Below are 13,480 nucleotides of genomic sequence, written 5' to 3'. Positions count from 1 at the left end.
TCCTTATGATATGATCTTTCTTATTTTAAAACAAAATTAAACTTTTGACCCCATTTTCATGGTCCACTGAACATAGAAATTAAAAGTGCGAGTTTCAGGTTAAAGTTTTTGGTCAAGGTAGTTTTTGATGAAGCTGAAGTCCAATCAACTTGAAACTTAGTACACATGTTCCTTATGATATGATCTTTCTTATTTTAAAACCAAATTAGACTTTTGACCCCATTTTTATGGTCCACTGAACATAGAAATTAAAAGTGTGAGTTTCAGGTTCAAGTTTTTGGTCAAGGTAGTTTTCGATGAAGTTAAAGTCCAATCAACTTGAAACTTAGTACACATGTTCCCTTTTGGTTGATCTTTTTACTTTTAAGGCCAAATTAGATTTTTTACCCAATTTCACGGTTCATTGAACATGGAAAATAATAATGCGAGTGGGGTATCCGTGTACTTTGGACACATTCTTGTTTGTAGTTTTTTTTTTACATTAATAACTTTGTCAAACCTTCGTAGAATTTTTTAAAACTTTGACAGAAGCATTTTATGATTAAAAGATAATTTCTGATGCAAATTTTTGAAAGTATTTTTCATCATTTTACTAAAAAAAATGGGCTGAGTATTTTGCAGTTTACAATTACTGTAGAACATTTACATACAGTCTGGGATAACATTTTTAAGATATCAATAACTTTGTCAAACCTTCATGGAAATTTTCTGAAAATTGGACAGAGGCTTTTTTATGATCCTCAGATCAGTAAATGAAAAGGACAAGGTATGATAAGGCCCCCCCCCCCCTTTTTCTCATTTTCTCATTTTGTTTTGGAAAGCTTGACTTGTCCCGTTAAAATATTCCCTTAGGTTTGAAGTTTGTTTTGATGAACTTCAAAACCATTAATTTCAGAAAATGGGTGAGGAGAGGTGGGTAAAAGGGCATCAAAACCGCCAAAAGAAGGAAAAATTTCGATTTTTGGCCATTGTTTCTTAAAAATTAATGGCGTGCGCCTATGTGACCCGGAGAAAACTATGGCGATTTAGACAGCAAAAACTGTTCTCATGACATAAAAATAAAAAAATTCCTGGGTCACGTTGGCGCAGGCACTAAAAAACTAAAAATTTGTTGTACGGAACACTTGCAAAGTTAATTATAATTACAATATTTCAATAATAACAGAAAGTTTAACCCCCCCCCCCCCCCCCCCCCCCCCCTCACCTCACCAAGTTGCTAAAATTAGTGGTTTTGAAGTTCATCCAAACAAACTTCAAACCTCAGGGAATATTTTAACATAATAAGTAGCTTTCCAAAATAGAATTTGAAAAAGGAGAAAATAGAGGGGCCAAAAACAAGCCTTATCATACCTTGTCCATTACTGATAAATGAACATAGTTTTGTTTCACAGTTAAAATTTAATTCAGTATTGACTCAAGAACCAAAATTCAACACGTCAAAATTGAACCACTGCTGTTTTCATAAAAACCCCAAAAATTTTATGATTTACAGGATATTAAGTTTTTACCAACATGGCTGTTATATGCATACGACAAATTTAAGTTTTAAAGGGCTATAAATTCATATTCAGCACCCCATATTAGAAATTGTTTTCAGTGCTAATTTTTTAAGGAGATGCTTGTCTCTTTTATTTTAATGTGTTTATAAAAAATTATGAAAAAAGAATTGTGCATCATTTTATTTGTTCTGCCTTATCTAGATACAAATGTAGAGTGTGACTTTGAAGAAGAAGATTTTCAATGTGGTTATATCAATGGAACACATTACTCAGAAGATGGATGGGTCACTGTACTATACAACTCTGATAACATGGCTGCAATGGCCGGTACAGATACTGGTATGCATAAGTGTTTTTGTGTAGTAATTTTAAAATAACTATTTATTCTGCAACATAAGTATCAAAACCTGTATCCAAGAACAAAACTAAAAAATGCATCAAAAGTTTTAGAAAGTCAGTAACAATTTCCATATCTGAATAATAGAAACAAATATCAAACACAAGTTTTGTGATCTTTAGTGTTTACAGAACTTCTTTCGTGGAGCTTGTTGCAAAAGATACTTTACACTTGATATTGTTGTAAACTGGCACGTTATAAATGATTCACTACAACAATAAAAATTATCAGCAGGGATCACAGCAATATACACATTAGATAAGATTTCAGATTTGCAATTTTGCTTTTTGCAGTGAAAGATTTTCCATTTTTTGTCCTAAGTCACTGTAATATTTTGAGCCTTGAAATACAGTCAAACATGCATTGATCAGTCACTCATGGGAAGTATCAAAAGTGACCGCTCAAGAGAGGTAACCTTTTAATTGAGGTTCCGAAAAATAAAATCTGATTGCGACATGGAAAATGGCCAGGATCGTGTCAAATTGTTTTAGTGTTTTCAATTGGTAGAGTTATCTTTGGTGCGAGCAGACAAAATAAAAATGACGGATTTTGGCACTCTAAATTTGAAGACAACATTTGAATCAGTTAATATTCGTGGATAAATGATATGGTTTTCAATTGAAACTTAAATGAGTGGAAAACGAGAAATTCACAAAGTCCCTCCTACTGCGCGATCTCAGTTGCAAACAGGTTCCAATTTTTAATTTGACCTCGATACCGAACACATATATTTTTCTTTATCATTTTATTTTAGTTGTTAAAAACATAAAAATGGCTGTTGTTAAAAGTTGAAATGACTATTCCGTGCAAAAATTAGGTGACCGCTGACTGCTGACCGTGTTAGACATGTGACTGCTGAAAAGAGTTAAATTGTATAGAGAAAACGTTTGGGAGTGTCTGAAAGTGGACATTAGAGGCAGCTTGCCGCAGAAACAAGGTGATCGTTAAGGCAGGTTTTACTGTAAATAAGTACTTGTAATTTTGTTGTTTTAAAAAACAAGAGGATTAAGGCAACTGATAAATATTTTTGTTAATTTCAACATTTAAGTTTTCAAAGTCAAACGGTAATTTTTATTCTTTCTATTTACAGGAAAGTTTTTGTGGTCTGAATCAGTTAAAAATAGGACCACACTGATATCTCCAAAGTTTGAAGTGAATGCTACGTCCTGTATAACATTCCAGTACTACACTAATTTCCAGGACAGCAACACAAGTTCTTTATCTGTATATGCTTCACCTGTAGAGACAGATAGAGGCCTGAATCGATCAAGACTATGGAGTATAAACAGAGACTCGGGTGGATGGAAACTAGGACTGCTTGAACTAACAGGATACGCTATGCCTGTCCACCTTAATGTAGTAAATGTACTTGGACAGGTTGGTCTGGATAAGATCAATATTGCATCAGGAAAATGTCCAGAACTATGTAAGTTTAGGCCTATGAAGAAGAGATATGAGCAGGTATAGTTTCCTAGCTATGGACACACATTATTTGTTATCAATATTTATTTTATTTCCAATAAAGACTGCAATTTTCTTTCAAAATTCATTTTTTTTTGTAAAACAGTCAATCTTGCATCATTCCACTGAACAAAAACTGGTGATGAATTTTTAAGACATAGAAGTTGCAAAAAAGCTATTATCTTACTGAGCTAGCTAGCTACATGTACAGAAAATAATGAGTATTTAACTAATGATATTAATTTTGCTATTCTGTTTACAGAGATTTTTTTATTTTCCATAATGCCTCTAGAATTCCTTATTTTCCAGCATGCCCAGCAGGACAGTTTAGCTGTGGTGACTATTGTATAGACATTTCTTTTTTTCCTTCATGCCAACTTGACTGTTTAGTTGTTGAAACTACTGCATTTACTGATCTTTATTTTCCAGCATGTCCAGCAGGACAGTTTAGCTGTGGTGACTATTGTATAGACATTTCTTTTTTTCCTTCATGGCAGCTTGACTGTTTAGTTGTTGAAGCTACTGTTTATACTGATTTTTATTTTCCAGCATGTCCAGCAGGACAGTTTAGCTGTGGTGATTATTGTATAGACAGCAGTAAAGTTTGTGATCGTCATTTTGACTGCATGGATCATTCTGATGAAACTGAACTTTGTGGTAATTAATGTATTATCCCCTTACTGTATGTCTCATGATCCTATTGGACGTCAATTTCATGAAAATATCTGACTTATATAAAATAAGGAGATTTGGTAGGATTGCCAATGAGACAACTATCCAACAGTGTATTATAGAGGGGGGATAGGAGGGGTCCTGATCCCGAAATCCCGGACTTAAAAAAACCAAATCCCGAGGTCCCGAACTTAAATAAAGTAAATCCTGACGTCCCGAAATCCGAAAAAAGGATTCCCGGATCACGAAAGGGTCAATCCCGAAATCCCGAGCTTAAAAAGACCTGATCCCGGAGTCCTGATAAAGGTCCTATCCCCCCTCATTATAGCAACTATAGATCACTGTAAGACCTTCAACAATGAGCTAAACCTATACTGTATAGTCCACTATAAAAGGCCCTACCATGACAAAATGTGAAACAATTCAAGCACCAAAAAAAAAAAGGTCTGATTTATGACATAACAATAAGAAAAATCAAAAACTGATAGACAGCAACCAACAACAACAACCACTGCATTACAGGCATTAAACTGCACATTGAATATCTTGGTCATTAACATTTACCTGGTTTAAAAAAATTGACTTTTTTCAAACTCACATTTTGCTGTCAGTAAGCAGGTTTTGTTTGTTTGGGTTTTTTTTTTTAAAGAAAAAGTGTCAAACAAATAAAGAAAATGTCAAAAATTTGTCAATTCTTTATAATTTTAGCTTAAATTTAGCTGCATAGTGTGGGTTGTGGTCTGTTATTTGTCTCAATTTTGCCATGGTGCTACAAAAAAGGTAGACAGGCTCATAATTTCATCAGCAGTGTATGCCATAAAAAAAGACAGGAAGACATACGAATCATAACATTATTTGTTGAAGAAAAAAAAACATGCAATAATATTGGGAAAAAATGTGACACATAGAAATTTAAAACATGCAAAAATTCCAGTGGAGATATTCAAAAAATTGAAAGTATGTGTTAGGGTTTAATTTAAATTCATTGAAGTACAAGATTATTGCATGTAACACAGCTTCTGTATTTAAGATTGATTTGATATTTGGTCTAGAATTTTATATAATTATTGATGTTGTACTATGTAAACAAAAATCATATCTGCAGTGCAGTTACTTCTTGTATGAAAATACCTTGAATCTTTATTATACCCAGTATGCATGAAATTCTATATAAAAATAAGAAGATGTGGTATGATTGCCAATGAAACAACACTCCACAAGAGAACAAATGACAATGAAATTAACAACTATAGGTCACTGTATGGCCTTCAACAATGATCAAAGCCCACACCGCATAGTCGGCTACAAAAGGCCTGGAAATGACAAATGTAAAACAATTCAAACAAGAAAACTAATGGCTTAATTTATGAACAAAATAATGCACAAAAAACAAATATGTTACATAGCAACAAACGACAACCACTGAATTACAGGCTCCTGACTTGGGACAGGCACATACAGAAAGTGGTGGGGTTAAACCAGTTTGTTGGTGCCAAACCCTCCCCCTAACCTGGGACATTGATTGGTGTAAAAGTACAACATAAGAACAAACTATAAAAATCAGTTGAAAAAGGCTTAACTCATCAGATGGATACAAATAGAAAATACATCCAACAAAAACACAGAGTTGACGTAGACGGGTACTTAGACATCCACACAACAGAAATACTTTAAGTACAGATCTGAGAGTACGCTCAGTTACTGACAGCTAGTTCTTTGCTTTTATGACCTCATTTTTGGCTTTGAACTTCCTATAATTGTAAACAGTTATTTAATGTGAGCAATATTCAGAACAGCAGAAAGCGAGTTGAGATATATACAGCACGGCGCTACTTGCAATATCTTATATTTATTGATTAGAGGGTAATAGTTCTGCATTACAATTTTAGGAAATCTTGAATGAACCGTGTCTAAGAAAAATGTTACTAAGACATGTTCTTGTATATATATAGAAATCAGTGTAAGAAGTGATGTTTTAATATTTGTTTCAGTGAGCAGTATAAGTTGTGATTTTGAAGACCAGTTTCTGTGTGGCTACTATAGTACAGGTGTTTATAGTTTTATGGAAGGAAAGAAGATCCTCTACCAGGAATGGATATATGATCATACATACCAGAATACATCAGGTCAGTGGTATAAATAGATCAGGTTATTATACCCCCGCTTTAAACAAGTGAGGGTAAACTGTTGTACCTCTGTCTGACCGTCCGTCCGTCCATCTGTCCCATGAATATTTTTCGTCGCATCTTTCTCAGGAACTACATCATAAGGATTTCTGAAATTTGGTTTCAGGGTTCATATATAAGTCAGCTATACCGTGTGATGCGTTTTCATATTCATCACTCAGCAACTTCCTGTTTACCGAAATATTTGGCCGGGGGTATCATCAGTGAGCAGTAGCTCACAGTTTCACTTGTTTCCTTATACTTTAAATTTTTACACCTACCATTATAGACCCAATGCTTGTCCTCGGCTACAAATAGTTTGGAACAGCATATGATATATAAATACTTTTGCTGTGATTCCTGCTGTAAGCACTATATTACTTCCAATTTTCAACCAATTTGAAATTTATATGATCGTATCAAATTTGAAATTTTTCAATATTTTGCTTTATTACCTGTTTTTAAACCTTTTTGGATTCACCATATGATTTTTTTTTGCCCATGCCATGGTGGAGGGGGCATGAAGTTCTACCCTTGTCAGTCTGTATATCCTTCCGTCAGTCTGTACGTCGAACAATTAGTTTCTGTCCTCTAACAAGTTTGCCTCAACCAACTGTAATGAAATTTACACATAATGCTTATTACCACCAAACACAGATCAAGGACGAATTTGGATGGCGTCACTTTCACCATTCTCAGGTTGTGTCCCTTTATAACTGGAAAATTTGGCAAATTTACTGTTTCCACTATCTAACTTTACTTTGCCTCAACCAAATGTTATGAAAATTATACAGGATGCTTATAACCAACAAACACAGATCAGGTTCAAATTTGATCACTTTCACTGTTCTCGAGTTATCTCCCTTTATTAATTGAAAAATTGCTGAATTTGCTGTATATTCACAAGTTTTGGCATCTGTGTACCAGGGACATATTTTTCTTTTATTTTTTATAGAAATACGTACTCAGGTCATAAATTGAGGTTAATTGAATATTTCAGTATTTTTTCAGCACACATGTTTAGATATAGCATTGCAGCTCAGTCCTTGACTACAAGAAAATGATTACAAATTATTTCAACAATAAAATATTTCTACATATCTTTATAGCATATGTACATGAAACATCACATGTGTAATCATATGTCTAACTTGTGATGAATCCTGGTTTTGGGTCATTTTATGCCCCACCTACGATAGTAGAGGGGCATTATGTTTTCTGGTCTGTGCCTCCGTTCGTCCGTCCGGTTAAAGTTTTTGGTCAAGGTAGTTTTAGATGAAGCTGAAGTCCAATCAACTTGAAATTTAATACACATGTTCCCCATGATATGATCTTTCTAATTTTAATGCCAAATTATAGTTTTGACCCCAATTTCATGGTCCACTGAACATAGAAAATGATAGTGCAAAGTTCAGGTTAAAGTTTTTGGTCAAGGTAGTTTTTGATGAAGTTAAAGTTACATCAACTTGAAACTTAGTACACATGTTCCCTATGATATGATCTTTCTAATTTTAATTTTAAATTAAAGTTTTGACCCCAAATGGTCTTAAACAAAACTGAAGATTTGCTTTGAAAGGAAATGCATCACATGTTGCATAATAGATAATAGTGAACCTTTTAGCAGGTTTTTTTTACATCTACCATCTTGTTTTTCAGGAAGATTTTATGGTATGGTCAGTTACTTGGGAAGTATATTCAGCTTTAGCTCTCCTGTGCAGGAGGTGACAAACAGATCCTGTCTATCATTGTACTATGTAGGACATGCAAACCGGTTTGATTTTGAGGTCAGATACCTTGACAGCAAGGTCGTATCAAGGAATATCACAAGATTTTCTGATTCAAAACTTACTGATGTGTCCAACATCTGGAAACCAGTGCAGGTAAGAATTAATTTTACAGAGTACCAAACTGAGAATTGTGTCCATCATCTGGAAACCAACTCGATGTAAGAAAAAATTATTTCCCTGCATACATACCTGTCAACCTATGACACTAAAAATGCAGGTGATGACCTGCATAGAAGAATGAAATCTCGGGTCATAATGAGTACAAACTTTTTCGAGCTGAATTTCATTATTTAGGGGACATTTTTCTTATAATTTATATATATCAAAGTTTCCAAAACATATCCACATGGTTAAGTTATATAAAATTGTAACTATTACTTAATTGCACTTGAAGGCCATTGATAGATTTATGTTATGTTGGCTTAATTCATTTTCATAGCATATATTTGTGCAGATTTATTCATATAAACATACTTGAAACAATGTTGATATTTGAATATAAAAAGATAAAGTTAAACAATTAAAAGAGATATAGATAAAAAAAAAAAAAAAGTAATTTTCAAAATTTTTATTTTTTAATTGTTCTTAGGTAGAAAAATAAGTAAAAGTATTATTCTGACATGTTTTTGCATTCAATTCATTTTAGATTTAATCTTTTTACAAAAAACACATAAGTTTAAGGAGAATATTGAGATGACAAAAAAGGGGAAGTAACTCAAGTTGTTTTAAAAACAACTTTGAAATACATAAATTATTTATGACATAAAGCTAAGATAATTGGCCATGGTGTTAATTAACAGTGTGTTTGACACCAAAGCTGTCAAGTGAAGCCATGCACTGAAATGGGTCACTTAATTTGAGTTTACACAGGTAGCTGAACTTCTTGTCCAGGAAGAATTACGAATTTACCGGTTATTTCAAAGGAAAATCACTTATGAAATCAGTCTGAAAGCTTAAAAATCCAGGTGAAAACGGGTTATTTTTCTAATTCTCGGTTATTTGGTCACCCGGCGGGTGTCCTGGGTGACCTCTCAGAATTGTGAAAATCTCGGGTCACACCCGCAGGATCCGGGTCAGTTGACAGGTATGTGCATAGACGTGTCATACATCTGAAAACAAGCTCAAGAAAGCAATTTTTAGTTCCATTAGTACCACACAGGTCCACACTGAGAGATGTGTTCAACATAGATAAGAATGATCTATCTTTTAATAGTACCAAAACTGAAATCACCGAGGAATTTGTTGTAACATCTGGAAACCATTTCAGGTAAGAATTATCTACCCTTAAATTGACATTGAAGGATGTGTCAACAACTGTGGTAAAGATTATTGGTCAAACTATTTTTAATTTTAACTTTTCTGAAAAAATTAAAACATTTAAGAATATTCTTCAAAACAAAGCAAACTCACTAATTGTAAACCTATACTTTTTTCAGCTTTCCATTCAGCCAGGAAAGATTCAGATCAATTTTCAGATCCATGATGTAAACTCTGATATCAAATATTTTGGGATTGATGATGTGACATTGACACCAGGAGAATGTCCTCCACTGGGTATGTTTAATGGTATAAATATTAACAAATGTTGGGTAAACTTTAAAATGACAGCAATCAAACAAATGAAAAAAAAGGAATCAACTTTCACGATATTGATTGGATTTTGACTATGACTTATTTTTATTCAATATTATCAAAACCATGACGGATGACAAGTTGCTTTAGCTAATAAGTTAATTATTATTTGAGTCAAATCAACTTCTAAGCTTAAAAGCAATGTATTAAACCATGGGTTCCATAAAGTTATCATTTCAAAAGTATTACTACAGCCATCATGATTTGAAAGACCACAACTCGTTCGCTATATATGCCCGTGTCTGTTGTGACGTTTTGGATTTTAATGAACGTAATCTGTGTATTACTGGTAAATTATTATCAGAGATTTCGTTACAACAAATTACTTAAAACCTTTACTAAATTCTTCAATAGATATAAAGATTTGGTTTTGAAGTTTGGTTGTACCTGTATAAAACTTATTTCAAACAGGATAGCACATCCTCATTTTTACGGAGATGTTGTTTACCGTGCCCAGAAATTTAGAAATGATACTGGTAAAACTTATCGATCCTTTAAATAAACTTATTCTAAAAGGTTACCAATTCAACACTGTAATTAGATCTTTGAATATTGTTTTTATTAACCGGATTTTTGTGACAAAAATGTTGGTTATTGATTTGGGGATGTACGGCGGGCGGTCGGTCGGGCGGGCGGGCGGGCGTCAATCAAATGTTGTCCGTGCATTAACTCATGAACCGTTAAACCAAAGCTTTTAAAATTTTAATATGTTGTTACTGACAACTAAATGAAGGTCAAGTTCAATAATGGCGATTTTGACTTTCATCGTTCAGGAGTTATGGTTCTTGAAAGATTGAAAAATGGAGTTTCCAGTCGTGTCTGTGCATTTATGCATGAACTGTTCTACTTAAGCTTCCCAAATTTTAATATGTTGTTACTGATGACAAAATGGAGGTCAAGTTCAATAATGGTGATTTTGACTTTTACCGTTCAGGAGTTATGGTTCTTGAAAGATTGAAAAATGGAGTTTCCAGTCGTGTCCGTGCATTTATGCATGAACTGTTCTACCTAAGCTTCCCAAATTTTAATATGTTGTTACTGATGACAAAATGGAGGTCAAGTTCAATAATGTCCATTTTGACTTTTACCGTTCAGGAGTTATGGTTCTTGAAAGATTGAAAAATGGAGTTTCCAGTCGTGTCCGTGCATTTACCCATGAACTGTTTGTCGAGGCTAACTTCTAATATTGTATACAGAAAACAATACCAACATACAGTTTGACGTTTACTTCATTATAACATAACTCTAAGGCGACGTCGCACACTGACGTCAACCCTAGATACATAAAGGTAAATTGCGACGTCTTGACTCCCGCGGTATTCTCGACATTCTCCAGGCGGCGAAAAGTAATTATCAAAATTAAATTACAATCAAGAAAAAAAAATTAAAATTACTGTCTCTGGTGTTCAAAACTTCAACTTAAAACTTTAGCACAGTCACTAGCTTCCAGACTAGTTGATTCTTTCGGTTAAATCCCAATGAGTCTATTTCGTATACACAAATCACAGTATATCCATTTTTTCTGTGTACCTGTTCCTTCTTTCAATGAAATTGTATCATGTTATAGGTTTTTGAAAGTAAGTCAATAAATCAAATATTTTCGTCCATAATAAGTCACAACAGTTCAATAGATACGTATCATTCAGTCCATCTTTTGATATTTTTCCTGTCGGTTCTGCTTCCTCAACTCTCTCGATAATTTGGCAACGTGTCTGTTCCTTTATAATTTCTTCTAAGCCAAATTCCTCTGATTTATTCGAAACCAGTACGTTTAAGATGCTGGATGGCGTAGACGAAAGTACCCTACCTGGCTGTAAGGGTCCTGATAGTAAGTATCCAAGCTTTGACTTCATCGCGATCGGTTCATCTCCTCGTATAACTTTGTCTTCGATAAAGTCCCAATAGTGGTCGGCACCAATAAGTAATGATATCTCAAAATAATCGTCTTTGGTAACTGGATGAGCGAGTCTTAATCCTTTCAGATAATCCATATTTCGGTTAACGTACCGCATATGATTATGTATTGGAACTGCTATGGTAGGAACAATAAGGACTTCAATCGGCATTTTACGACTATCGGTTTCGATAAATACGGTGGTTGTGTGTAGTTCTCTCGTGCTCGTGTTGTCCTCTCCAAATGCCGATAAGTGTACAACTTCAATTCCTTCAATTTTCAAATTCAATTTCTTCGCTAGATGCTCTGTTAAAAAAGATCTTTGTGCACCCTCATCAAATAAAACATTCGTATCCATAGATGTATTACCTGACCATACAGGAGCTACCGCCGTTTTCAGTAGCACATTTGTACGCATCTGTGTCGATAAATGCAAAACTTTAGTATCTTCCTGGTTTTCAGTGTCATTTATAAGATTGACGGGTGAAGATTGAATCTGTTTATTTGTATTGCTTGTAATGAACGCTAAACCGTCGCTGTTAACATTATTACTCGCACTACATAAGCTGGAATGGTGTCTTTGGTTGCAGTGTCGACACGTTCGTTTCGATTGACACTCATTAGCATGATGATTTCCCAAACAGTTAAAATATAAATTATCACGAATTACGATAGACATTCGGGCTGTGCTATCACTAATATTATTACAGTTTGTTGGCGCATGTATCTCTTTACAAAAAACACATGGTCTCTCCGTAATATTCCGGGGTTGGCTCTTCGCGTTGTGTGCTGTGTGTATTCGCGGTGATTCTATTCCTGTATGAAATGTACATGTAGATGCGGTTGTGAAGTGACTTTCTGAAGACTCGAGATATGTACCTGTATTTTTTCCCGCCTCCATGATCTGAATTTCGTTAAGTATACTCTTCCTTAAATCTTTCAAATTCCAACTTGACGGTCCGTGTTGTCTTGCTAGGTTTTGGCGTATTTCTGCGGGCAACTTGTTAAGAATAACGGGTACCAGTAGTGAACCATAAGTGTCTGTAGTCTGTCTGAGTGACTCTAGACCTCGTACGTAAGTTTCAGTTTTGTCATAATAATTGCGGAGGCTTACTAAAGTATAAATCGGCGGCGAAATCTCAAGTAGAGCTTGCATGTATGTTTGTATTATAGTATGTATCTGTCCATACCTCTCTTGTAACAACGAAATAGCTTTGCCGTAATTAGTGTTTGTCATAGAAAAACCTGATATGGTCTGAAACGCCTTTCCCTGTAGTAGTGACTTTAAGTAGTTAAACTTCTGTACGTCGCTGAGTGTTGGATTTGTGTGAATAGATGTCTCATATGAATCCCAAAAGGATTGCCAATCTAAAATATTCCCTTTAAAAGTAGGCAAGTTCAACTTTGGTAATTTGTAGAAGACGAATGTAAACTTGGAATATGCATAGACGGGTTCGTAGTAGGAATAATCTCTGATATAGCGGGGTTACTTGTATAAAACGAGGCTGCATTCGATTGTACATGAGATGTCGACGTGAAACAATTGGCGTGCGGGTTCAATTGAGAAGAGTCGCTTGCGGGTACACTATTTGCTGTAGGTGAAATCAAGGTATGCATGGGTGTATCAGAGGGAGTAACGTTACTAGCTTGAAAAACGGTAGTATTGACGGGTAAATTATGACTTTTCGACTGGGAGGGATTAATGAGTTTTCTAATTTGACGAATTTTTGAATCTAAATTGAACATGTACTCATCTGTTTGTTGAATTTCATCCACCACGTCTTCATCCGAGCTTGCGTCCACAATTTTATCATTCAGATCTTTAAGAATATTCTTTTTCTGTAACACGGAATCTAAAATAGCTGTGACGTCCTCAATTTCTATTTCTGAAGTGTCTCGTATGTCTCCAAAATTCTTCCAAAGTCTTGTAATTGCTCCTTTATGTCTGGAACGAACGGCTTTCAGCTTTGTAT

At 34.5% G+C, this 13,480-nt stretch overlaps 1 protein-coding gene across 1 annotated transcript in view; it reads left to right on the top strand.

Moving 5' to 3' along the window:
• Nucleotides 1–13,480, top strand: part of LOC143054216 (MAM and LDL-receptor class A domain-containing protein 1-like) — a 114,010-nt gene that overhangs the window by 48,720 nt on the left and 51,810 nt on the right. Inside the window, exons 14-19 of the mRNA XM_076227144.1 lie at nucleotides 1,701–1,838; nucleotides 2,987–3,322; nucleotides 3,907–4,014; nucleotides 6,021–6,155; nucleotides 7,851–8,074; nucleotides 9,418–9,535. Coding sequence (XP_076083259.1) covers nucleotides 1,701–1,838; nucleotides 2,987–3,322; nucleotides 3,907–4,014; nucleotides 6,021–6,155; nucleotides 7,851–8,074; nucleotides 9,418–9,535 — 1,059 coding nt within the window. The remainder of the gene's footprint in view (nucleotides 1–1,700; nucleotides 1,839–2,986; nucleotides 3,323–3,906; nucleotides 4,015–6,020; nucleotides 6,156–7,850; nucleotides 8,075–9,417; nucleotides 9,536–13,480) is intronic.

This window comes from Mytilus galloprovincialis, chromosome 12 (assembly GCF_965363235.1).
Source record: "Mytilus galloprovincialis chromosome 12, xbMytGall1.hap1.1, whole genome shotgun sequence".
NCBI classification, from domain to species: domain Eukaryota; kingdom Metazoa; phylum Mollusca; class Bivalvia; order Mytilida; family Mytilidae; genus Mytilus; species Mytilus galloprovincialis.
The sequence above is the reverse complement of the archived record's forward strand: the minus strand, read 5'-3'. Positions and strand labels throughout refer to the sequence as shown.